Here is a 27,233-nt window from a genome sequence, read left to right as displayed (position 1 = left end):
GATTAAGTTACCCTATGCAGCATTATTCTTGTACATAGAAAACTGGTCTAAGATTGGGTCTTAGTTCTAATGCCACTTTTTCTTGCTTTCAGTATGAAGGAAAGCAGGGGAGTGAGTTTTAGCTTTTTTGGCAGGGGTGGGGGGTCACTGGCCCTTTTCAGTATCTGGTATCTATGAACTGTTTCACCAGAAAAACACACAAACTCACATTGACTTAAAGCAAATACAATCCAATGTCAAAAATGGTTGGGGAGTTAGCAAGGGAGGGACAAACAGGCTGCCAGGCTTTCAGAGGCTTCCCAGACGCAGTATCTCCTCCTGCCATATGGCACAACTCTCTTGGCAGCTCAGATGGGTAGCTAAGGCTGCACAGCCCATCTGCCTCCTTGTCATTTCCCGGCAGACCTTTTCCTCAACCCTCAATATTTTCCTCTTCCCCTTTATCACGGAGTCCCCAGTGTGCTCAGCTTTCTGGCCCCTTCACGCCTTATGAGGTCCTGCCTGTCCTGGTTCTTTCACTACCTCTTCACCTCTCTCACCGACCTCCTACTTAGGAACGGGGCTCAGAAGCCCGAGTGAGAGGACCTGACCACTTCGCAATGTATAGAGCAGGGAGAATAATTTATTGCATAAATATGTCAACGCTCTCCCTTTTGATCGGCATAGAAATATTGCCACGTTTTCTTGCCTGTCTGAAAACGCAGAGCTGACGAACACGCCTCACATCAATAGCTGACACAGCGATTACCAACGGACAGAGGCCAGAGAGCTGTACACCCTCCGATCCTGCAAAGGCAGGGGGTGTGGTTGTAGAAAGAGAAGTGAGAGCCGAGAAACAGGGATCAGGGCCGTTATAAGGAAACATTCTTGTTTCTGAAAATGGAAAGATCGTGAACTCCCAGAACCCGCTTCTTAGCCCGCCAACCCCTCTGCCTCCTGCTGCGGTGGCAGCCCCCGGTGCCAGGCCCAGCCGCAGACCCGCCACGGCTCGCGGCAAAGCTTGGCGCTCGGGTGCGCGCCTCGACCGGAGGCGGTGACTGGGCGGGGCGCAGAGAGGGCCGACAGGGGCGGGGCCGCGGCGCGCGCCGGGGAATCCCTCCCAGGCTCTGACGTCACCGCGGCGCAGGCCAATAAGAAGGCGGCGAGGGGGATTCCCGCGCCAACTGCCGCGCCGCCGGGTTTTTAAATGGTACCCAGGGGAACACCTTGCAGCGGCGGTGGGAGGAGTGGGGGACATGGAGGGAGGTGGTGAAATAGAATGGTCTTGGGGGACGGGACTCCAGGGATTTGACGATTAGGCGTCAAGACTGACTTAGACCTGGGAAGAAAACCAGAGGCGGTCGAGGAGAGAGGCCAAACGCCAGGCAGGGCGAAGTCAGCCGGAGATGGAGTGGAAACTGGAGCGCACCGCGCCTCGGAGGGTCCGCACCCAAGAGGAGATGCTGTGGGTGAGTAACGCCCTGTTTTGCATTCTCCCTAAGTCTCTAATGCGGGGCCAAAGGCCCCGTTCGTAATACCTGTTTAGGACCAAGAGGTGGTACCAAACTCTAAGCCCGGGTCGTACATTTGAATGAAGTAATTTAGTTATATTCTGAAGGTGCCTAGTTGCCTTAAAAAAAAAAAAAAAAAAGTGTAATCTGACAAGCACAGGATCTAGAAAAATTCCACACCTGAAATTATGATTCTGCTAAATAGTTTCTCTCTCAATATATTATCTGTGTTTTCAAAGGAAAGTATCATGCGTGTGCTCTCCAAAGAACTGAAGCACAAGAAAAGTCAAGGCTCCGCCAAGGTGAGTGTCCAGGGCTTGTTCTTGTTCTCTGCTTTAATTCTGATCTTGAACAAACGAATTCTTGGTAGAGAATGTATTTGTAGGAAGTATGAGCTGGTCTGAAAATATGAGAATTTAAGTACAGTATCTGATTACATACTAAAAAAATTTATTTACGAAACTGAAGATCCCAGAAAAATAATGCAATCATTTGCATCTGAATCGTGCTTTCTAGTTTTTGCCTCCACAGCAAAGGATAAAGCTGGGATGTCAGGTAGGCAGTGTATTGCTAGCGGCTGTTAATAATTTTAACAGTTGTTAGTTGCACTCCTCTCTGTTGCATTCAGAAGCACGCCTCCCAAAGAAATGGAAATGGTGCCATCTTGTGGACAATATGGAGAAGTGGCATAAACCACGGTTTTCAACGTGAGCTGTTTAAAGTTGATCCAAAGTATTACCTGTTCTCCTTGAAAGACCAAACCCAAAGGTCTTTAGTGTCTCTTGTAATCAGTGTAAAAGGAAACAAATTTAAATGGTTTTAGAAACGTGTTTCATAAACAGCCTTCATCTGCTTTAAATCTCTGTCACCATTTACCATGCTTCTCTCTAGGCTCAATAGTTCATCTTCCTTTGACCTGTACTCATAGATTCTAGTTCCAAATCCATCACCATTTTAATATATTTTTCTAGATCTTATGTAAATGTTTCAACTAGGCACCGTGGCTCATGCCTATAATCTCAGCACTTTGGGAGGCTGAGGCAGGAGGATCATTTGAGGCCAGGACTTCAAGACCAGCCTTGACAACACAGGGAGACCTTGTCTTTACAAAAAAACTGCAAAAATTAGCTAGGCATGATGACTTGTGCTTGTAGTCCCAGCTACTTGGGAGCCTGAGGCAGGAGGATCGCTTGAGCCCAGGAGTTCAAGGCTGCAGTGAGCTATTATTGCACTACTGCACTCCAGCCTGGAGGACAGAGCCAGACCCTGCCTCTTAAAAAAAAAATTTCTGTATTCAAGTGGTAACATCCTAAATTGAATACATAATTGCATTTTCAGAACTCAGTTACTAATGTCATTTCTAGTACGAGGAAACTAATCACATTTAAGCCCTTACATTTCTTAAATACTTTAATGTTGATTTTTTTCCCCCAAACACTGCTGCAGTTTTGTGTCATGCCCAGCTTATGTATTATCACGACTCCTAGATATTTTACTGTCTAATACAGACAACTAATCTTTTGATCAGTAAATAGAAGTGATTTGAAAGGCTATAGTTAAGTAACTTTTTATTTATTTTTTTCAGACAGAGTCTTGCTTTGTCGCCCAGGTTCGAGTGCAGTGGTGCAATCTCAGCTCACTGCCAACTCCGGCTCCCGGGTTCAAGTGATTCTCATGCCTCAGACTCCTGAATAGCTGGGATTACAGGCAGCACCATCATGCTGGGCTAATTTTTGTATTTTTAGTAGAGACAGGGTTTCACCATGTTGGCCAGTCTGGTCTCGAACTTGTGACCTCGGGGGATTAGCCCACCTTGGCCTCCCAAAGTGCTCAGATTACAAGCGTAAGCCGCCTACAGTTGAACTTTTAAAATTCATTTGTGCTGCAGTAACATATCTTCATTACCCAAGCATTTAATTTGGAAAACCTAAGTGTGAGTATTCTGAAAATTTTAAAGTTTTTGTTTAACTTTTATGTTTTTGACTAGATTCAAGCAAATATTGATTTTATTTCTTATAGTCCTGAAGTAATACATTTTGTCTATAAGTTTTCTTTAATGTGACTATTAAGATTAGAGTTCTGCCACTGTGTTCATGTTACAAATTTAGCCTCAGTGACTTTCTGGGCCACAAGAATCGGCAGTGACCTGAATCAGGTAGGCAGTGTATTGTTAGTTGGCTGCTTGGGTCAAGTCAGCAGCCGCAACTACCCTGCCACTTGCTTCTGGATAAATTCTTCTTGTCAATGAAGTGCTCTGGCTACCTGTGTGTGATGAGCTGGCAGTGTATTGTTAGCTGGTTGAATATGTGAATGGCATCAGCTAACATGCAACTGCTGTCTTATTGCATATACAATGAAAATCAGAGTGTAACTGAATCTGTAATTAGTGTGTGTTTACGTGTACTTTCTGCTATGAAGCAAGGCACTATTTACCATAATATATTATTGCCATTAACTTATAATACAGTAATACTTATAATACAATGGACAGCTTTATAATGGTAAGGAAAGTACTACAATTACTTAAATTTTTTTCCTTTTAAGAAAAATTTACTTATGCCTGCTTTTCCATAACTAAAAGTTTTTAAGAAATATTTTTGGAGTCTTTGGAGTCTTTTGGAGTAGACAGTATTTAAGTATTTGTGAAATTATATATTTTTACATATAAGTTTAGAATGTAATAACAATGTGGAATGGACCTACAATGTGTCCCCAGATTTTCAGTGAAGTCTTTGGGATTCTTTCTGCATCATTAGTTTCTGAATACAGCATTAGAATCGGTTTCCAAAACTGTGACTGTGTGTACCAGCTGGAGGGAAAGTTGAGGTAATTTTCCAGATGAGTCAGTCAACTAAAACATTTTTCACTTGAAATACCAAGAATATTGGGGATTTTTTTTTTGGATGGGGAATGGTTTAATTTTTTTTGGAAGATTTACCTCAATCCTTTCACTTCATTTTCTGTAAAAACACAGATTCATGAAATATTTGGAAGGGAGCACGAGATCTAACTTGTGAAGTGGGAGGAACTGACCATACATTATGACTTTAAATATTTTCTCATTCCCTGGGAGGCATTTTGGCCCATGAAGCAGTATAGATATGTGCTGGCTTCCAGACATGCAGTATTCTTGTGTGGACATTTGTAGCCAGTTAGTGGAACTGACTTTGGTGGTGCCATCAGTTAGTTAAGCCATAGATGAGATATAAGAAATATTTCACATTCTCTACTGTACTGGATTGTAAGTTATTGGTAAAATGATTTTTATGCTTTCCTTATTTAAATATAAACATATTTCTAGAACATGGGTTAAATAGATATCTATAGTTTGATTCTTATGCATTTTACTACTTTCAAATCACATCCTCTTTTTGTTGTTGCCCAGTGTTATTCACTTTCAGTGGATTTATGTTTAAGTATATCTTCCATGTAAAAATTGTTTTCATCTTGTCTCTTTTTAAAGTTAAATTTCAACATGTTATTTTCTTTTCTTTTCTTTTCTTTTTTTTGAGACGGAGTCTCCCTCTGTTACCCAGGCTGGAGTGCAGTTGTGTGATCTTGGCTCACTGCAAGCTCCGCCTCCCGGGTTCACGCCATTCTCCTGCCTCAGCCTCCCGAGTAGCTGGACTACAGGCGCCCGCCGCCATGCCCGGCTCATTTTTTGTATTTTTAGTAGAGACGGGGTTTCACCGTGTTAGCCAGGATGGTCTCGATCTCCTGACTTCGTGATCCGCCCGCCTCGGCCTCCTAAAGTGCGGGGATTACAGGCGTGAGCCACCGCGCCCGGCCTCAACATGTTATTTTCTATGCAGAGTCACTGACCTGGTGATAAAAATAAAACCTACTAAATTTAGAAGTCTTGGCTTTTGTGTTTTAGTTTTTTTTAAAAATTAAACAGCAAGACAGAAAATGCCAACTTTATTTTAGATCAAGGGGTACATGTGCAGGTTTATTACATAAATATATTGGGTGATGCTGGGGTTTGGGCTTCTAGTGAACCTGTCTCCCAAATAATGAACATTGTACCCAATAGGCAGTTTTTCGGTCCTTGTGTTCCTTTCTTCCTACCCCTTCTGGAGTCCCCAGTGTCTACTGTTTCCATCTTCATGCCCATGTGTACCCATTGTTCAGCTCCCACTTAGAAGTGAGAATATGCCATAATTGATTTTCTGTTTCTGAAAATGACAACTTAAATTTAAAAAAAAATTTTTTCTTTTTTAGAACTGTTGATTCCGTAGGGAAACCAACTTTATGTTCAATAAACAGAAGACATTTAAAGTTGTGGTTTAGTCTCATATTATTGAGATGATGAGAAAAGAGGGAAGGAATGGAATGAAATAAAAATATGTTAAAGAAATAAAAAATACGTTAAAGAGATGAATGGGTTAGGAGGAAAGTGAAGATAGAAATTGAAAGAGAAAATGTTTCCATAGATGGGAGAGGGAAAGAAAGGGATACACACTGGGATGTTAAGGGTCAAACAGAGGGAAAAGGCATTGGAAACAGAGGAGGGAGGCTCTGCTGATGGCAAAGTATTTTCTCCCAGGTGTTTTCTCTTGGGGCAGTCTCTTGGCTGTTCACTGGTACTAGGAATGTCACTACTTCCCGTCACTGCCCTCTGAACCTCTCACTATTATAGTGATAGCCTCCTTCTTTCTCTCTCTGTCAGCTGCGTTTTATTTCCCTGCAAAGACACTACGCTGCTCTGCAAGAGACATCCTTAACAGTTCAGCTGGAGGAGGGGAAGGGAAGAGTGGGAAGGAGTGTGATGGATTAATTTCTAGGCATAACAATTATTAGAATTTTATTCTATGGGAAAGATAAAATCAAGCAGAGGACTAAATATGGATAGAGTGTCCTCATATCAGCTCCACCCAAACATGTCATTTTTCTTTCAAAGGAACACCACAAATCAATGTGGTGCAATCATGACTCACTGCAGCCTCTACCTCCTAAGCTTCAGCAATCCTCTCACCTCAGCCTCCTGAGGAGATGGAACCACAGGTATGTGCTACCACACCTGGCTAATTAAAAAATTTTTTTTTGCAGAGACAGGGTCGCTCTGTTGCCCAGGCTGGAGTTTAGTGGAGCCATCTCGGTTCACTGCAGCCTTGATCTCTTTGGGCTCAAGCAATCCTTCCACCTCAGCCTCCTATGTAGCTGGGACCTGAGGCATGTGCCACCACACCCAGCTAATTTTTTGATTTTTTTGGGGTTTTGCCATGTTGCCCCAGGCTTGTCTCTAACTCCTGGGCTCAAGTGATCCTCCCTCCTCAGCTGCTTAAAGTGCGGATATTACAGGCCTGAGCCATCATGCCCATCCCCAATTGTCACATTTTTAGAAATTTTGCATCCTAGTTACTAAATCATTGGTAGATTGAAATTGGCCATGAGGGAGCATGAGCATTTACATTGAGCTGGCAAATGCTGTATGTCAGGATTCCTCCTCCAGAGTCTGCTATTAAACATGTACCAGCCACCATTATATATATGCTAGATACACTGCAGTTATTAAGAATTATATATATGTACATGTATACATACTATTGATACAGTGTAATTGTTAAACATTTAAAAAAATTAAATACAACTTTCAGGGCACATTTCACGCAAATTCATATTTATTCCAGTCTCTAACACTGTTGTTTTGTCTGCTGTAAGATGATCAGGAGTTAGTATGAAGTATTCTTCTCTATGCACTAAAGAAAAACAAAGCAAACTTCAAGTCAGTGAATTAGTTACCACAGTTAAAATGCATTTGATTTTGTCCTTTTCCTTTTTCACAAGGACAACAGCTGAATACTCTTTCATGTGATGCGTGATATTTTTCTTTTTCTCTTTCTTTTTTTTTTTTTTGAGACAGAGTCTTTGAGATGGGGTCTTGCTCTGTCGCCCAGGTTGGAGTGCAGTGGTGCGATCTTGGCTCATTGCAACCTCAGCCTCCTGTTTTCAAGTGATTCTTCTGCCTCAGCCTCCCAAGCAGCTGGGATTACAGGCACGTGCCACCATCCCCGGCTAATTTTTGTATCTTTTACAAAAAATACAAATACAAAGATGGTCACCATGTTGGCCAGGATGGTCTCGAACTCCTGACCTCAAGTGATCCGCCCGCCTCGGCCTCCCTAAGTGCTAGGATTATAGGCGTGAGTCACCGCGCCTGGCTCCGATGTTGATATTTTTCTGTTACAGTCCTTAGCCCAGGCATCCTGTAGCACTCCATGTCCCAGACTTTTTGATGCAGAAACAAGACTGAAGGAAGATTGTCCAATATAGGAAAGATTCAACTTTTCCTCTGTATGTTTGTCCACTGGTATTCCTATGAGGCATTTGAGTTACAGGTAGCAGCACCTCAGCAAATGACTCCACTCCCTCTCTCAGCACACATAACCTAATTGTTACGGAACCCTGAAGGGACACCTGAATGTCCTTTCTTTCAAGGCAATATGTATGACATGCTTTCAAATCTCCGCCTGCCTACTCTGCTTACCTAAAGGGCAAGGGGAGAAAATCCAGCACTGACATAGAATCTGTAGGTTGAATAAGGCAACCAAGATTACAGATGTAAGTGAAGAAACCCACTTTATCTGGCTTTGGAGAGAACTAGTGACTTAAGGCAGGATGTTCTTCTGTATCACGTTGACTGGCACAGTCCTGGTTGTTCCCAGTGCAGCTCCATTATCATCCATCTGGCAGTAGGGAGTCTCTGCTGCCCATGTGGTGCTGGCATACGCAGTTCTGCTCAGGCCCCTAACGTGAATGCATAAAACCCCCCTGCAGTGCCACAGCACTGCTATGAGCTCATGGAAGGCGTGTGTGGGGATACAAGGCAAGAGTTCTCTGGCAGCAACACTTGGAGGGGCCGCCTGAACAAAAGTTTTCTTAGAGGCTCAGAATTCAAATTGCTAATAGGCTCTTGGGGCAAAATTGCAAAGGACAGATAGACTTGTTGGGTGGCTTCTGTTTTCTTTGCCAGCAATCCAGGTTAGTTCTGATTTCCTTCCTGGTCACTTAAAACACCTTGCTAAGTGTATTAATTGACTTTTAAAGTTGCAAAGGGCTTTTTTATTCCATTCAACCCCTGTTCAATTTACAGGTGAGGAAACAGAAATAAGGTACTTAAGTGACTTGCCTAAAGTCACGCAGCTGGCGAGTGGTAGGAGCAGGCTTGCTGACACACTCATCTGGCATTCGTGAAGCTATCCCTACAAATCCTCTTGACTTCTGGTAGAAACTCCACCTCCACCAAATATCTTTCTAAATACCTTCATAGCTGGGTGGCTGGATATGTACTTTGAAGCAGAAGATGCTTCATGAAGTATTTTTGGTTTATCTAAGAACTTTGGTCCAAATACATATACAGAACTATTTACTGAGGTAGCATTACTGAATTTGCCATAAGAAACATCTTCACTTTCATCCATTAGATCAGGATTTGTGAGTTAAGTCACAGACTACTTAAATCTGGTCTTTTTCTTCTTAGAAAATTTTATATGACTATTTTTACATTTTTGGCCATCTTCCTACTTATTTTATGTGGTGAATGTATATTTCATGAGGCAATAATTAACCTTCACCAACTTGGCAGTTTGCTTTGTTAGCCAATTATAAGGCTAACAAAATATAAAGGCCATGACTTTGGGAGAAGAAGTACCTTGTGACTCTACTAAGAGGTTCAGTGACTGCTGATCTACACTTTAGGACTTATATGATCACCCCATTTTTACACTAGAGTTTAGGCTGTTTGGAGTTGGTTTTTACTATTTCAGCCATCAGAATGATGCAGCATTGAATTCCTTCCAAGTGGCTAATCTAGAATGAATACATTAGCAACCCAAATCAACCTATAAGGAATCAAGCTAAATGATCTTATACTCATGTCCTTTTTTCTACACTTGGGATTTTCACGCAAAAATAAAGACTGACTTATTTGGTAATATTATGATTACAGAATTTAAGTTGCTTCTAAAAAATAATGCAGAGAGAAATACTGAAAATGAAGACTTTTTCAAATGTTATAATATGGCCATTTATAAATGACTATTTATATATGTCAGTTGCATACATAGTGACAGTTATAGTAAAACACTAGGAACCTATACTTAAAGAGAAAAAACAAACAAAATCCTGTACATAAAACAAGCACACATATACAAGGATTTGAATCTATGTATATATATTTTATACTTTTCAACACTTGTGTTTTATTATGTTAACATAACCATTTACAGTTATTCCAGAAATTTCAGTCATACATAGTGCTCTTGAATCCAAAGAGTGGTCTAGTGTGTTAGCATTTTCATCAAGTACAGTCCTAGAAAATGTCAAGTTGAACAATAAGATATTGAGGCACATTGGTCACTAAATTCTGAATTCTTTAGTACAGTCAGAGGAAGTAGTTAATATATTTCATGTTGATTCTTTGGCTACTCTTGATTTTGCTTTGGGTAACATCTTCATGCTGGGAGCATTCATTACCACTTAATAGCAAGATAACATTAAAAAAAATCCTTCATTGCCACATTTAATAGCATGTTTAAAGAGGCAGAGGTTGCAATGAGCTGAGATTGCACCACTGCACTCCAGCCTGGGTGACAGAGTGAGACATTGTCTCCAAAAAAAGTGTTTAAAATGAGACCAAACCCTCATGGAGACATTTATCTGTTCTATTAGAAATGCAATGGCATTCTCATAGATCCTCTTTCTTTTTTATGATCAGTTGTCTAACCAGAGCTGCTATGTCAGGCCTGATGACTTCAATGGGCTCCTCTGGCCTCCAGAACTTCACAACTTGACCCTCAGGGTTGACAAGATACTTCCAAAAATTCCACCTTGGTTCCTTCTTTGAAGAATCTAAAATATCCAGAACATATTTTCATGAGCATAATTTTATTCTTTGTCAAGATTTTCACTTCTATTAGTATCTGCATAAATGACAACTTTAGTATCAAGTTCTAGGATTGTCATAATATCAAAAACAACACACCTAAACAAAGTGAAACTCAAGGTTAGAGTAACCAGATTTCAATATACTTGATGACTTCACCTATGAGTCTACTCATCTAGTATGTGATCTTAGTATCATGAAATAAAGCAAAGTAGGCCAGGAATGGTAGCTTATGCCTGTAATCTCAGCACTTTGGGAGGCTGAAGCGGGTGGATCACCTAAGGTCAGGAGTTTGAGACCAGCCTGCCCAACATGGTGAAATCCCGTCTCTACTAAAAATACAAAAAATTAACTGGGTGTGTTGGCATGCGCCTGTAATCCCAGCTACTCGGGAGGCTGAGACAGTAGGATCACTTGAACCCGGGAGGCGGAGGCTGCAGTGAGCTGAGATCACGCCATTGCCCTCCAGCCTGGGGGACAAGAGCGAAACTCTGTGTCAAATAAAATAAAAGCAAAAAAAAAAAAAAAAAAATTAAAGTTGTAATCCCAAATTGCTGGGACTACAGGTGTGTGCCCCCACACCAGGTGAATTTTTGTATTTTGAGTGGAGACAGGGTTTTGGCCTCCCAAAGTGAATAATCACCTTATTTTGAAAAGCAATAACTTTTTTTTTGGCAGGGTCTCGCTGTATTGCCCGGGCTGGCCTTGAACTCCTGGGCACTCAAAGTGATCCTCCTGTCTTGGCTTCCCGAAGTGCTGGGATTATAGGCATGAGCCACCATGCCCAGCCATGATATCCTTTTGATAAACCTTAATTTATGTAAGAAATGTAGATGTTTTTTCTATTTATACCACTCAAGATTTATGTTCATTTTATTGACTAATATGAGAAAAAATATAATAATTATAACTAAAATTTATGAAGTGCTTACTATGTGCCTAGTAATGCATGCTGCATGCTTCAAATTGATCCTCTCATTTAATCTTACAGGGACCCTATGAGGTGGGTATTATTATGATTCCCGTTTTGCAGATGAGATAAATGGAGGCCTAGACACAAGGTCACGTGGCTAGTGAGTGGTCGAGCCAGGATTGCTATGCAGGCCTGTTTACTCCAGAGCTCATGCTCTTAACCTTTGGGCTCTATGATCCTATCTAAGTGGAATGAAGCCTTAAATCACTGTTACCTTTTTGATTACACAGGCTAAGAGGGGTTTCAGAAGGTTTGTAGTGATAAAGAGAAATAACCTATGAGCTATTGCACCCACGTATCTGGCTGCTGTAACTGAAGAATGATTAGTTCAATGGCATGTGCTTGGGCTTTTTTTTCCTCAGTGTACCCTCAAAATAAAAGGAATAACGATCTCGCTGTGGTTGCCATTTATGGCGTTAGGCATTATATCAACTTTCCCTAGAAATTAAATTTAATGTTTTTAGAAGATTGTGACTTCACATTTATGTGAAATATTACAGATCACGATTTGGTTTGTTGGATTAGAAGCTTGATTGCCTGAGTGAGGTCATAGTTTTATCAAAACTCAACTTATCTACAGTGAAAATAGGACTGAAGATGTCATCAGAATAAGTTAGATGAGAAAATGTTAGCTAATGTTCTTTATTGATTGATTGATTGATTGATTGATTTAAGATGGAGGCTTGCTCTGTCGCCCAGGCTGGAGTGCAGTGTCGCGATTTCAGCTCATTGCAACCTCTGCCTCTGGGTTCAAGCGAATCTCCTGCCTTAGGCTCCTGAATAGCTGGGATTACAGGTGCCCACCACCACGCCTGGCTAATTTTTGTATTATTAGTAGAGACAGGGTTTCACCACATTGGCCAGACTAGTCTCTAACTTCTGACCTCAAGTGATCTGCCTGCCTTGGCCTCCCAAAAGGCTGTGATTACAGGCGTGAGCCACCATGTCCAGCCTTTTTTTTTTTTTTTTGACTAATGTCATTTAGAACAGTGTCTGGCACAGAGCAAGTGGTGTATAAGTACTTTATTTTTACTATTAACACACTTAATTCCAAACAATCTTAAGAAATTGGTACTATTGATAGCCCATTTAACAAATGAGAAACAGGCACAGAGAAGTTAAGAAGCCACATAGCATAAACAAAAGAGCAGGGGTTTGAATCCAGGTAGCCTGAGGCCAAAGCCTATGCTGTCACTACGCCTTATGACCCTTGTGCTAAGTGACCTTGGCAAGTCTTTAAACAGATTTCTGTAGCTAGCTTAATTGGAGAGATAGTCTAACACTACTGCCCTCTAAAAAAAATCAAGTTATATGTTTTTGGATTTTAGCAAAAATCTGGTAAGCTGACATATTCATCCTTGAGAATATTGTTTCAGATAAGAAAGGCAACATAAAATTAGCCACAAACATACATTAACTAATATTGCCCAGCACTATTCATGAGAGCTGTGTGGCTTTAATGATGGGAAGGGACATTTCCCCAGATGCTAGTTACACGAGAGGAGAATTAAGATATTTTGTGAAAATAGCCATGGGCACACTTTAAATAAATTCTTCAGGAAGATGGTCGTAAGGAATAAAATACATTGGAATAGAATTCTTTTACCATCTAAGAAGCTAAAACATTGGTTTCAGGGGAGCATAACTCCTAGAAGTTACAAAGGATGAGATTCTGGCTCTTTGATAGTTTTATGAAGCTTTCCTGATCCAAAGTTTCAAATGAGATAGGAAAGTATTGTCCTGGTATAATTGTTTAAAAATGAAAAGCAATTTAAAACATTATACTGGTGAGGCAAGGCAGATATTTACCAACAAGAAATCTAAATGCAGGTTCTCCTTCTGATCCTAGAATCTTAATCTTGTGGAAGATGGGGAATGTTACTCCGTAGTTTTTTCTTGCAAAAGATTCTACCTCCTTGCTCGGGCGGGGCTCCGATTCTCCAAACTGATTGCAGGGAAAAGCCAACACGCTGAAGTGGGATGGTCCAAACTCTTTGTGCAGTTCCTTCAGTGCTAAGTAATTTCTGTCTGTGAGTTGGCAGTCACTAGCCACGTTTACAACTAGTGAAACCTCCCGGAAAAAGAAAAAAATCCAACCGGAAAGTGAAGCAAAAGATTTTTAAAAATTCTGCAAGTAGTTAAAATCCTAAACAATTTGGGGGGACTATAACCTCTGATTGACGTTTTTTTTTATATTTTTGGACACACAAAGTTCTATTGAAAACTGTAACCTAGATGCCTGGGTTAAGGCCCTGAAATAGTACTGCCATTAAACAAGCATTAGGTACTCATGAAAGTTTATTTTTAAATTAAAGATAAAACTATGATCCTTGATAAGTGCTTTTTAAAGTTATTAGATTATAGAACCAATACTTTTATTAATAAATGTCATGATGTTCACATTGCTAACTGTAAGTCTTTTCCAAACAACTTTACATATCAATTCAGCACAAAATTAAAGCATTTTAAAGAAAATGAGATAATCGGAATTTATTATTTAGAAGCAAACTATCAGAACTCTAATAATGACAGTGATGTACTAATACAATTACTCTGAAGACTAAATTCCAACTTATGACCATGTAACAGCAAAAAATGATTTTATTAAGAGGAATAAACAGAGACAAGGAGAAACGGTAACAATAAAAATCAGATGATGCAACTTACTTTGCCTTTATACTTTTCCAGAGAAACAGTTCTTCCTTTTGCATCCTTCACTTCAAAGGCATAAAAGCTGTTGATTTTAGGTTTGAGGAATTTTAGTTGTAGAAGAAATAGCGTTACTGTGCATAGAACCATAGACAGCAAAACTGCAAATACCTTTGCTCTGGGCCCGGAACATTTTAGCGGGTAAGCTGCAAGAGGCTCCATGTTGGAGGATTCTAGAGGGACGTCTCAGCAGCCTGGAATTCAAGGAGGAGCTGAAACTTGAAACCGGATTAGTTTAACGGAAAACCAGGAAGGACAGACTGCCTGCCTTCACTGCTAAGGAAGAGAAAGACCCCTTCTCAGAGGGGGAATGAAGCGAAATTCCTGAATGAAGCAAGGAGCTCTACAGAATTTCAAAGTATTTGTGATGTAATTATAATTTTTGCTAGAAAAATCAGGACATTTTTGGTAGGTCTTTGACATTCTCCCTACAAAGAAAATATTTCGCCAGCAGATGGTGCTCTTGTAACTTGAAAGCTATGGAGGGCTCATCCCCATGCTAAGCATCCTGTGCTTAATTAAGCATCAATTAACAATTGAACAACTGTTTGGTTGCAGAGGATACAGTATAATGCTCAGCAATAGTTTAGAATGTAGATTAAATGTGACCTACTCATATGATGTATAGCCTGAAAGATGTTACTATTACATGTATGGATTAAACATGCTATATGAGTTCAGGAAATTTGTAGTGGAAAGAGCAGTGAAATATCTGAAAAGGCTATTTACCCTGACTCATCTAGCTAAGGCAATCAAATACCAGGTGAATACAGTCAAAATAAATATGTTAAAAACAGTGAAGGTGTTTAAAAAGCCCTTCTTGATCATAAAGCAAACTATAGTCCAGTGTTTTTCAAATTTCTGATCATGACCCGCAGTCGGCAGTGCACTTTACAACGTAACTGGGTACAAACACACACAACTGAGAAACAACACTTCTGCTTTGAACTGTGATGCACCCCCACCTGTTGCATTTTTAAACAACCCAGTTCTGACCTATCAAAATGATTTCATCATTCACCAGTGCACTGCAACCTATAGACAGAAAAAACTGAGGCCGGGCATGGTGGCTTGCGCCTGTAATCCCAGCATTTTGGGAGGCCTACATGGGAGGATCACTTGAGCCCAGGAGTTCAAGACCAACTTGGGCAAGAAAGCGAGACCCCTGTCTCTAAAATTTTTTTTTTTTTTTAAATTAGCTGGATGTGGTGGCGCATGCCTGTGGTCCCAGTTATACAGGTGGTTAAGGTGGGAGGATTGCTTGAGTCGTGTTTGTAGCACTGCATTGCAGCCTGGGTGACAGAGTGAGACTGTCTTAAGATCAAAACAAAAGAAGAAGAGTGAAAAAAGAAAAAATTGAACTCCATAATAAAGTAGTAATTTAGCAGTTAAGTAAGGCAATTCTACCAAGAAAATCCTGAAAACAAACAAACACTGCAAAATCCACCTCTACTTGGGTACATCAGCTAATTGCTTCATTTTTTTTCTCTTTATTCCCCCCACTGGCTGTTGCCTGGCACAGGCAGCCTAACTTTGCTGTTGCTAATGGTCATGAATTTTAGGGGTGGGTACGGGGAGGCAATTGAAGGCTGCATATCTTAAAAGCCATTCACTTTCAATTCTGCTCTGTTTAAGACTCACAGCAAGATCTGGATGAAGGGGCATTATTCCATTTGATCACGATGTGTTTCCAGAAAGTGCAGGGAATGAGCTGAGACACTTGTCGAGTGCCCTTCCTATCACTTAGCTTGTGGATCTTCAGAGAGAGTACTCAGGACGCTCCCTGCTCTTCAGGTGCCTGCTCTGTGGCATGTGTGTTTTTGGGTGGCTGAGCAAAACCCATAGCCTACTGTGCAAAACCTGTGAGAGAAACCACTCTACTCCTACTCTCATGGCCCAGTAAGAACGGATACAGTAGAAAAAGAAATGACTATGCGGAAAGTATTCCCTTTTAAACATAATTCCTAGTAAAGAACAAAAGTGTATCACTTCCTGATAATTTTCCTTTGGTGTTCTCTGGCTGAATTGTTTAAAAAGTCAAAGTCCCTGTGTTTATATGACATGAACACTGCTATGTTACTTAAGCTCTCTGGCCTTGCTCTCTAAGTGGGATCTGGGACTTTCCACAGTACCATCACCTGGGCATTTGTTAGAAACACAGCATCTTGGGCCCCACCCTTTACTTCCCGAGTCAGAATCTATACTTTTGCAAGATCTCCTCATGACACATACACACGTTTAAGTTTGAGAACCTTTAGACCTCAGCCTTTTTTTGGTTTCAGAGCATCAAGAGTCTTTGATTTCTCTGTTTTCCATAGTGGATGTGTTTCATGTCTCTATGAATACACGAGATATTTTAATTCCTCAGGCTGTACAAGCAAATGGCTCAGGAGCATGCATTTTAAAATTAATTCATAGAATACCTATTATAATTTGAGCCATGTAAACCCAACTCATTATAACTGTGTTTTGAGGTGGAAAGAGAGTGATTTATCTCTGGCAGGGATGTTGACTGACCACTGCTTCAGCAGGGCCCCACAGGGTGATATTATTTTGATAAAATCACTGTGATAATTTCTAGTCCATTGTTTTATAAGCACAGAAACTCTTATCAAGTGATCCAGAGATGAATGGATTTGAAAAGGCCAAAATTATGCTGTTACAAACTTGCATGTGATTGCTGAATAAGCCAGTTTTTACAACCAGAAATAAAACATTATGCAGGCCTGATGTTGAGGTTGGTTTGACCACAAAATTCCATATTGTATGAAAACAACTTTGAAAACTTACGTGTATGTCTCCTGTCAAGGATGAAATCAGAGCCAGTTTGTTAACTTAATGTTCCTAAGGCTTAAGAGCTTCAAATAATGAAGGCATGATATATAAATTTTCACATTGGTCCATTAACCAAACATTCAGACAGCACTCTGGAGAACTCATGTGCTGGTCAGCGTTGGATGAACACAGATTTTGACCCTGGCACACCTCTTCTTTGTTGTTTTGGCAGTCTTTCTCTGCATACAGTTTGATGTCATCATCTCTCAGCCTTCTGGGGATCTGCCATCATTGTTTTCATGTTCTGTTTTTATACTAACTCTATTCTGAGACTATAGATATATCAAAATGGCACATTTCTCTGCGTAAGGGGTAATATGTTAGAAAAACCACCAGCACTCTTTCAGTAAATGAAGGAAGGCTTCTTACAGGAGGGGAAGAGATTGATGAGTTCATGGTGAAGGCAGGAGGAAGCTACCGGGTCAAGAATGGGATAAAGCAGTTGACTCAGTTATCAACCTACTCAGGCACTGGAAAGGATACAAATAAGGTGCAAGGGAAGGAGCCAGCCTCACGCAAATGTAAAATCAATTTTGGAAATATGAGAACACACATGAAACAGGGAAGGAACAAGGCAGCAAATAACTTAGTGCTAAATAAATGACTTTTTTTTTTTTTTGAGACAGAGTCTTGCTCTGTCAGCTAGACTGGAGCGCAATGGTGCAACCTCGGCTCACTGCAACCCCCACCTCCTGGGTTCAAGTGATTCTCTGGCCTCAGTCTTCTGAGTAGCTGAGACTACAGGCATGCGCCAAAACGCCCAGCTAATTTTTGTATTTTTAGTAGTGATGGGGTTTCACCATATTAGTCAGGCTGGTCATGAACTCCTGACCTCGTTAGCTGCCTGCCTCAGCCTCCCAGTGTGCTGAGATTACAGGTGCGAGCCACCACGCCTGGCCAATGACTTATGTATTTAGAGAGCTTTATACTGCACACAATCTTCTTTAGTATACACATTATTTTCTTCACGATAATTCTTTGAAATAGGGAGCAGTTAACTCAGCCAAGATCACAGAATTAGTGAATGGAACAATGAAGAATAGAATTTTGAACTTTCAACTTCATAACCAAAATTATTTCAACTTCATGAACTGTTTCTGTGTAATAGGTAAATAAGTTTACTTAGAAGAAAACATGGTAGGTGAGGAGATGGCTGTAGCACTCTGGTGGAGGGGCCATACGGTTTGGCTGTGTCCCCACCCAAACCTCACCTTGAATTGTAATAATCCCCACATGTGAAAGGTGGGGCCGGATGGAGATAACTAAATCATGGGGATGGTTTCCCCTATACTGTTCTCATGGTAGTGAATAAGTCTCACAAGATCTGACGGTTTTGTAAATGGGAGTTCTCCTGCACAAGCTTTTGCCTGCTGCCACGTGAGACATGACTTTGCTCCGCATTCACCTTCCACCATGATTGTGAGGACTCCCTAGCCATGTGGAACTGTGAGTCCATTAAATCTCTTTCCTTTGTAAATTACCCAGCCTCAGGTATGTCTTTATTAGCAGTGTGAGAACAGACTAATACAAGGGGTTTCATTCATCAAGAGGCATTTTGTTTTATAAGAACTCACTGTATAAGCGCCCAAAAAGGAGAGGGCATGGAGAACACCACCAAAAGGCTTGTCTGTGTGTACTGAAGTTATCTGGAAGGGGCCACAGGAAGTCTGCAGAACAGCAGCAGGTCCAGATGATAGATAAAGAGTCTTAGTGAGGGTAGCCTTGGCTAGCACGATGGAAGGAAGGGGTGGGTGCTAAAGGTATTTTGTAGACCCCACTGGCGATGGAGATAAAGGATGACGTTTACCTGAAAATGACCTTGACAGTGTGTGGGTCATATTGCCCACTAGGATGGGAAGGCATTGAAGGTTCATACATGAGAAGATGAACATTTTGGTCTTCATGACTAATTTGAAATAGCATTGAGACCCTACATTTGAAACGTCTTGTGGACAGAATGTTGCTGCGTTGGGCTGGTGGTGGGTGGGAGGGGCACACCACCCCTCAGAGGTTAAGGAACAAGGTTAGGGTATGCTTTAGAGCTACCTGGGCTGTCTTTCCTACTTTTATCTTTGTCTTGAGGTTCTAGCAAGACTGGCATCACCAGCAGGTCTTTTCTGGCATGTCTAGGTTTTTCCCACCCACTGGATATTTGTGTGTCAAATTATTTGTCAGTAGACATATTTGTTTCTATTTTCTCAGTTGTTACATTCTGTTACTTCCTGACTTTATTTTTAACCCCTCTGGGTTCTTTTCTAATTATTTTTGGCTCTGGTGCTCTGAATTCCTCCTGGTTTAATGTCACTGTGATGTGAACTCTACAGGTAAACAAGCTGAATTGATGTGCTTGGAGTACCAAGTCATTCATCCCTTTTCCCTTCTTTGTCTTACTTTTCTTATCTTCCTCTTCCTTTCTATTAATAAATACTTGAGTCATTCAAAACTATGCGACAGGCATTTCCTCAGCAGGAGATAGATCCTGGAACAGAAGTTTAAAAATACTGAAGATGAAATAGCACAATCTGCAGCAGTGTTTCCTTCACTGCAGTCATTGAAGGAATACCACCGTGTGATTTGCCGTATCTGTATATCATTTATTTGCTTAACATTTTAATATTCATACTAACAAATGAGTATTTAAATACAATTTATTTTTCTGAAATTAATTTTTTATAAGGAAAACTTTACATCAAAACTAAAAAATTATAAAATGACATTAAATACATAATTATTAATGTTCATCTATACCACTATGAACCATATGTCCCTAGTGCAGGGACTGACAGAATTTTACTTTATATTCAAACTGTGCTCTCTTTCAAAGTTCTCTGAATTGAATCTACCCCTTCATGGGTCCTGGTTGTATCATAGGGAGCAATATAAAGTACGTTTTTCTTTTATTCATAGATTGCATCACTTTAAATATTTGGACAGTTCATTTTGGGTTTCCCTCTTTTTTCTTTTTCTTTTTTGTAATTTGAGACAGGGTCTCACTCTGTCACCCAGGCTGGAGTGCAGTGGCATGATCATGGCTCGCTGCATCCTTGACCTCCTGGGATCAAGCGATCCTCCCACCTTAGCCTCCCAAGTAGCTGGGACCACAGGTGCGTGCCACCATGGACAGCTAGTTTTTTGATTTTTTCTTTTTAGAGATGGGGTCTCACTTGCCCAGGCTGGTCTGGAACTCCTGGCCTCAAGTGATTCCCCCTCTGCATTGGCCCCCCAAAGTGCTTGGATTAGAGGTGTGAGCCACTGCACCAGACCCTTTTGAGTTTTCTTTCTTCTAGACTAAGCACCCCAGGTTTCCACCATTGGATGTGCTGGGGTGTTGCCCCATTACTGTGTTTACCCTGACCCTTGTCACTGTGGTCTCTTTCCTCCAAATGAACTCAGGGTTTGAATCCTGACTTGTCCATCTCCCTTCCTGAAGAACAGTTCTGGGACTGGATGTGGTTCTCCAGATGCTATCGGAGCGGTACAGAGACACAGGGTTTTGATTGCTCCTGTTCTGGATGCTATTTTTTGTCAATGGGACCTAAAATTGTACTGATTTTTAACAATCATTTCACTGTACTGTTCACTCATATTCTAGTGGGGGCTGCCTAACACCATCAATCTTTTTCACTGCATGTCAGTTCTCTTCCATCTTATGCCTGTGCAATGAAGAAAAAAAATCTAAATACGAATATTGTTTATGCAACTTGATTGAATTAAATTTTGCTGCTTTGGCCCTTGTCCCAGACTTTATTCTGAATTATATTCTGTCCTTTAGTACTTTAATTATATTTTCAGCTTAGAGTAATGAACAATTTTGATAAATAGATCTCCATTTAAGCTGCTAATAACGAGTTGAATAGCAGAAGGCCAGAGACTAAACCCTTTAGTCCACCACAGGGGGATTTATTCAGGCTAACGTGGATCTGCTGACTTGTGCCATCTAGGACACTGGCAGCAAATTTATTACTAGTTAGTTGCTCCTCCTATTGGAAAACCATGAAAAAGAATACATTTATCTATCGGGGGCATGTATTTTTCATATTTGTCATGTTTTGCTCATAGATCACTAACACATATCAGTTCTGAAAGTGCTGTCATTCCTCTGGGTTTTATTTATCTGGACCTACAGACTTGAACTTGTTTTAAAAACCCAGATGCACTTTTGTTGTTTCATTTATCTCATTCTCTAATTTCTGGAGAAATGTTTGTTTTACTCTGTACAATTTGAGAATTGTTCTCTTTTTTTTTCTTTTTTTTTTTTGATGAGACAAGGTCTAGCTCTATTGCCCAGGCTGGAGTGTTGTGGCATGATCTTGGTTCACTGCAACCTCTGGCTCCTGGGCTCAAGCCATCCTCCCACCTCAGCCTCCTGAGCAGCTGGGACTATAGGCACGCCACCATGCCCGGCTAATTTTTGTATTTTTGTTCAGATGGGGTTTCACCACATTGTCGAGGCTAGTATCAAACTCCTGAGCTCAAGTAATCTGCCTGCCTTGGCCTCCCCAAGTGCTGGGATTATAGGCGTGAGCCACTGTGCCCGGCCTGAGAATTGTTCTTAATGGAGAAGGATAAAAACATCTTATTTCCTTGCCTCTGGATTCTTTCTGAAATCCCTTGTCCCTTTTTAGTACTAATTGCCTCTAGGGGAAGAGATTCATCTATTTGGGGTTTCATCTATTTGGGTATTCATCATTATGGGGTTCCTAGATACCAATGTCCCAAGGATAGTTAAATAAAAGACAAAGTCCCTGGTCTTAAGGAGTATATGATATAGCAGGAGAGAAAGTAAAAAAGTGGAATATGAGCAGACCTGCTTTTTAGCATAGGGATTAGATTGATTTGTTAGAGTTCAAACCGTGGCAGTGTTGCTCTGGTTGGTTGTGAAGGTTGTGCACTGCATATTCTAGAGGGTGCCATTCATAGAGAAAATGATCTATACAGCTGTATGCAGTATACAGCTGCCTATTAGCTCTACATCCTTGCTCAAATTACTTAATATCATTAAGATTTGTCTTCCAACTCTGTAGAATGGGGGAAATAATACTAGTACCTATTTCACAGGGTTGTGATGAAACTAAAATAAACACTCCCTCTAAATCATATATCCCATTGCTTGGCACGGATTAAGTGTTTGGTAAATGTTATTAACACAGGGTGGTCATGCTGGAGCATGCACTATGGGTGTGGAAGCACAGGGAGGGCTGAGTGTTTGTTCCCTAGGGCTGCTGCAGCAAATTACCACAAACTTGGTGGCTTAAACGTATGTATTCTCTTCTAGTTACGGAGGTCAGAGGTCCAAACTCAGTTTCATTGGGGAGAAGCTGGGGTGTCAGCAGGGCCTGGCCTCCTCCAGAGGCTCTAGGGGAGAATCCATTCCTTTCCTCTTCCAGTTTCTGGTACCTGCCAGCATTTCTTGGCCTGTGGCCCTATCACTCTGGTCTCTGCCTTTGTGGTCACATTGCTTCTCCTCTACTGTGTGCAGTCACATCTCCCTCTGCCTTCCTCTTACAAGGATACATGTCATTGCATTTAGGACTCATCCTGAAAATCCACGACAGTCTCCTTACCTCAACTTAACTTCATCCTGAACTTAAATCTGCATAGCCCCTTTGGCATATGAAGTAACACTTACAGGTTCCAGGGATTAGGATCTGGATATCTCTGGGGACCATTATTTAGCTACCATTGGCTGCCTAACCTAGTTTGGAATAGGGAGGAAGGGAAAGTCAGAGACACCTTCCTGAAGGAGTTGATGGCTGAACCCAGATGTGAAGGTGGCTGGGGGTTCCCTGGCAGAGAACTGGGGATGAACATCACAAGTGGGAAACATTCAGCGTGGACAGAGTGATGGTAGATGGGTCACAGAAACTCAGATCTGCTAAGGCAGTAGGATATTGTCAATATGCAATTTCTCAATAGTTTTCACGGACATAGCTGACATAGCATCAAATTGTTATTCTTTAATTTCCTCTTTTAAACCCAGAATTTTTTAAATATACATTTAAAGTTTGGAATTTCCTTGGAATTTTGCTCCAAGGAAACCTTTGAGCAAGTGTCTCTGTCCTCTGCCATGTTTTCTGCAAACTAAGTCTATCTTCCAATATGGTGTCTCCTCCCTTTCTTGGTACCTATGAGGGTAAGGGCTACTTGGACATAGTGGAGCCGTTGCAAACATAGCCCACTGAATGTGGCCCACAAACATGCTCTGTTCAGTCCTCCAGTCTTTTCTAAAAATTAGAATCAGTTGAACACTTTAAAAAGTGGGAAAATTCATATGAAAAGTCTAAATTTCTAACATCTTTTATGAAATGAGACAATGTGTCTCAGTGTGTTCTTGCTGCGGCTAAAACACGAACATTAAAGTTTGAGAGATTCCCTCAGTTTCTGGGGCCAAGACCCCATAGCCTCTGAGCTGGTACTGTGGTTTTTTTCTTAGTGGAGAGAAATAAAAACAGTGGGGAAATGAAAGTCCAAGTGGCCCTGTGAGGGGCTCATGCTTGTAATCCTAGCACCTTGAGGGGCTTAGGTGGGAGGATTGCTTGAGCCCAGGAGTTAAAGACCAGCCTGGGCAACATGGTGAAACCCCGTCTCTCCAAAAAATACAAAAATTAGCCAGGCATGGTGGTGCACACCTGTAGTCCCAGCTACTGGTGAGCCTGAGGCAGGAAGATCGCTTGAGCTCTGGGACATCGAGGCTGCAGTGAGCCATGATCGTCCTGCTACACTTAGCCTGGGTGACAGAGTGAGACTGCCTCAAAATAACAAAGCAAAACAAAAAAGAAGGCCAGAGTGGGTCACGCTTCTCATCCAGGCTGGCGTTACTCATCACCTTACCTGCTGCCCCCTAGTCTAGGCTTCTGAGATTGAGATGCCTGATTGACACGTGCAGCTTCTTTTCATCTTTCCCATTCCTACTCAAAAACAAAGAGCTGTAAGACAGAAAAACTGACCCCCAACAACACTCTTTACAACGGCCTGTCTCCTGGGAAAGATGTTCTCTTCGGTCAGTTGGTGGGGAGAGCACAGAGCAGCAGTGGAGACAGAGCTGGCCTTGCCCCCTGGGGGCTGCAGGCAGGGTGGGCCAGCGCCCTCACATATGCTTAGTAAAAAACCCAAACTGAATCAAAGCTTACTGCTTCAACATTCTAGCATATTCCTTTCCTATCTTTCATTTAGATCTAGGAAGTGGGACTGTATTGGAATTCTGTTTTATAGTCCCTGTTTTATAGCTAGCAATATATTGTGAGCATTTGCATGTTTCATTCACTATTATCCTATGTTACCATTTTAAAAAATATTTCTTTTATTGAAGTGAAATTCTCATATTAAAAATAACTTTTTTTTTTTTTTTGAGACGGAGTTTTGCTCTTGTTGCCCAGGCTGGAGTGCAATGGTGCCATCTTGGCTCACTGCAATCTCTGCCTCCTGGGTTCAAGTGGTTCTCTTGTCTCAGCCTCCCAAGTAGCTGGAATTACAAGTGCATGCCACCATGCCTGGCTAATTTTTGTGTTTTTAGTAGAGATGGGGTTTCATCATATTGGTTAGGCTGGTCTCGAACTCCTGAGCTCAGGTGATTTACCCGCCTCAGTCTCCCAAAGTGTTGGGATTACAGGTGTGAGCCACTGCACCCGGCCAAAAATAACCTTTTAAGACACCAATTCAGTGGTTTTAGTGTATTCCCAATGTTCTGGAACCACCACTTCTCTCTTGTTCCAAAATGTTTTCATCACCTCAAAAGAAAACTCCATACCCATTAAGCAGTTGCTCCCCATTTCCTCCTCCCGTAATCTCTGACAATGACCAATCTGTATTCTCTCCCTGTGGATTTTCTTATGCTGACTGTTTCCTATAGATGGAATCATACGATATGTGACCTTTCCTGTCTGGCTTCTTTCACTTAGCATAATGCTTTCAAGGCTTATGCACACTATGACATGTATCAGCAACTCATTCCTCTTGGGAGTGATATGTAGATCACTTGCATATATAGATACGTCCCATGATTTGTCTACGCATTCATCTGTTGATGAACGTTTGGGCTGTCTGCACCTTCTTATTGTGATTAGCGCTACTATGAACTTATGTGCACAAGAATTTGAGTACATATACCTACGAGTGGACTTGCTGGGTCATGTGGTAATTCTAGGTTTGTCTTTTTGAGGGATCACCAAACTAATCTTCCACAGTGACTGCATCCTTTCACATTCTGTACACTTGCAATGTACAAAGCTTCCAGTTTCTTTGCATCCTTACCAATGCTTATTAGTTTCCATTAGAAAAATTCTAACCATCCTCTTGGGTGTGAAGTGGTGCTTTGGTATGGTTTAGTTTACATTTCCCTAATGTATGCCATTTCTGATGGCAGCAGAGCAGTCCCTCTTAGAGATGTCCTGTTAGTTTGCCTAGTCAGTTCTCCATTGGTAAATATTTAGTCTGTCTCACATCTTTTTGTACTTATAAACATGTAAAATGCAGTACACACCCTCATGTTCTCAGTTGAGAGCCTGGACTCTGGGGTCAGACAGGTGAGCCTCGGGTGTGGTATCTCCACTTACTGTGTAGTCTTGGGCAATTCACTTGACCTCTAAGCCTCAGTTTCTTCACTGATAAAATGGGCGTAAATAACATCTGCTTCACAGATGTTTCTTAGGATTAAATACAAACGTGTAAAACCATCTACATAGGGGTTCATACATAGTAAGTAGTCAGTAAAGCTGGATGTTTTCTCCATCTTGGCTCATATCTTAGATTTCTTTTCTTTTCTTTTTTTTTTTTTACTTTGAGACAGAGTGGCACTTTGTCCCCCAGGCTGGAGTGCAGTGGCGCCAACGTGGCTCACTACAGCAAGCAATCCTCCTACCTCAGCCACGTCAAGTAGCTGGGAATACAAGTGCACGCCACCATGCTTGACTCATTCTTGTATTTTTTGTAGAGACAGGGTTTTGCCTTGTTGCCCAGGCTGGTCCCAAACACCTGGGCTCAAGCAATCTGCTTGCCTCAGCCTCACAAAGAGCTAGGATTACAGGCATGGGCAGCCATGGCCAGCTGATTTCTTTTTTAAATTCTTAGAGGTGATATTGCTGGGTCAGTAGAAGTTATGCACCTATTTGAAGGCTTTGGACGCACATTGTCCATAAGTCCTTTCCAGATACTAATTTAACCCCCACCAGCAGTGCATGCCAGCGTTTGTTTTTGGCACCTTCAACACCAGGGATTGTCACAAAAAAATTATTGCTAACATCTCATTGCTGTTTTAAATTTGCATTTCTTTGATTGCTAGTGAGATTAAATATCTTTTGGGCATTTATATATCTCTTTTATGAATTGCCTTTTTTTTTTTTGTTTTTGTTTTTTTTTTGAGACGGAGTCTCGCTCTGTCGCCCAGGCTGGAGTGCAGTGGCGCGATCTCGGCTCACTGCAAGCTCCGCCTCCCTGGTTTACGCCATTCTCCTGCCTCAGCCTCCCGAGTAACTGGGACTACAGGCGCCCGCCACATCGCCCGGCTAGTTTTTTTGTATTTTTTTAGTAGAGACGGGGTTTCACCGTGTTAGCCAGGATGGTCTCCATCTCCCTACCTCCTGATCCGCCCGTCTAGGCCTCCCAAAGTGCTGGGATTACAGGCTTGAGCCACCGCGCCCGGCCATGAATTGCCTTTTTAATGTCCTATGCCCCAGTTTTTCTATTGAGTTGGTAAACTTGTCAATTTCTATAAGAGCTCTTTATGACTAGGATTTTAACGTAATTTGTCTGTCATTTTGTTAAACGATAATTCATTTCCAGTTTGTCACTTGCATTTTAATTTCACGTGGCTACATGGGATGGTTCACTACTACAGGCTCGATGAATATCAAACTCCTAGTGTTTCTTAAGAGAGGATGGACAGATGAGCAAATCACTTACTTTCTCTAGGCCTCAGCTTCCCCATTTGTGAAATGAAGGGTTTGGACTAAAAAATTGCTGTTTATATCCAGATTTGAAATTTTATTATTTCATACAAACATCTTGCATGTTCAGTACACAGTGTTGTATCATATGTCATATTTTACACTGATATGTAATGGTCATATTTATAAATGTAATTACTCCCTAAACTACTTTGGTACACCTACAGACCCTTGAGCAGAGGCTCTAAGTAAGTAGTGGCATTTAATTGTTTTTTAGATAGGAAAAAAGTATATCTATTTTACATATAAAATAATAGATTTCACATATAAACATAAAAATGTAACATATTTTACACATAAATATATATGAAAATGTAAGTTTACACATAAATATATAAAAATATGTAACATGTTTTATATATAAATACATATAAAAATAACATGTTTTATAAATATAAATA

The 27,233-nt window shown here is 41.1% G+C and overlaps 2 protein-coding genes and 1 long non-coding RNA gene across 4 annotated transcripts in view; 2 read left to right on the top strand and 1 right to left on the bottom strand.

The window, feature by feature from the left end:
- The first annotated feature begins 1,208 nt into the window (after positions 1-1,208).
- CDC20B (cell division cycle 20B) overlaps positions 1,209-27,233 on the top strand; it is a 50,939-nt gene continuing 24,914 nt past the window's right edge. The window contains exons 1-2 of the mRNA XM_011939377.1: positions 1,209-1,448; positions 1,730-1,792. Coding sequence (XP_011794767.1) covers positions 1,386-1,448; positions 1,730-1,792 — 126 coding nt within the window. The 5' untranslated portion in view covers positions 1,209-1,385. The remainder of the gene's footprint in view (positions 1,449-1,729; positions 1,793-27,233) is intronic.
- Positions 4,403-5,343, top strand: LOC105509871. Its single transcript, XR_001001495.1, has 2 exons — positions 4,403-4,965; positions 5,285-5,343. It is a non-coding gene; the product is annotated as an uncharacterized LOC105509871 (long non-coding RNA).
- GPX8 (glutathione peroxidase 8 (putative)) lies at positions 7,101-14,293 on the bottom strand. 2 transcript variants are annotated; one of them, XM_011939362.1, is made up of 3 exons: positions 14,015-14,293; positions 13,157-13,418; positions 7,101-10,340 (listed from the first exon to the last, which is right to left on the bottom strand). In XM_011939362.1, the coding sequence occupies exons 1-3, from the start codon at positions 14,216-14,218 to the stop codon at positions 10,177-10,179; spliced, it is 630 nt and encodes a 209-aa protein (XP_011794752.1). In that variant the 5' UTR covers positions 14,219-14,293; the 3' UTR covers positions 7,101-10,176. The 2 variants fall into 2 exon arrangements, with proteins under 2 accessions (XP_011794752.1, XP_011794753.1); XM_011939363.1 differs by having other exon boundaries at positions 14,168-14,235.

This window comes from Colobus angolensis, unplaced genomic scaffold, assembly GCF_000951035.1.
Source record: "Colobus angolensis palliatus isolate OR3802 unplaced genomic scaffold, Cang.pa_1.0 Scaffold180, whole genome shotgun sequence".
NCBI lineage: Eukaryota > Metazoa > Chordata > Mammalia > Primates > Cercopithecidae > Colobus > Colobus angolensis.
This window is presented reverse-complemented; position numbering and strand designations above follow the sequence as displayed.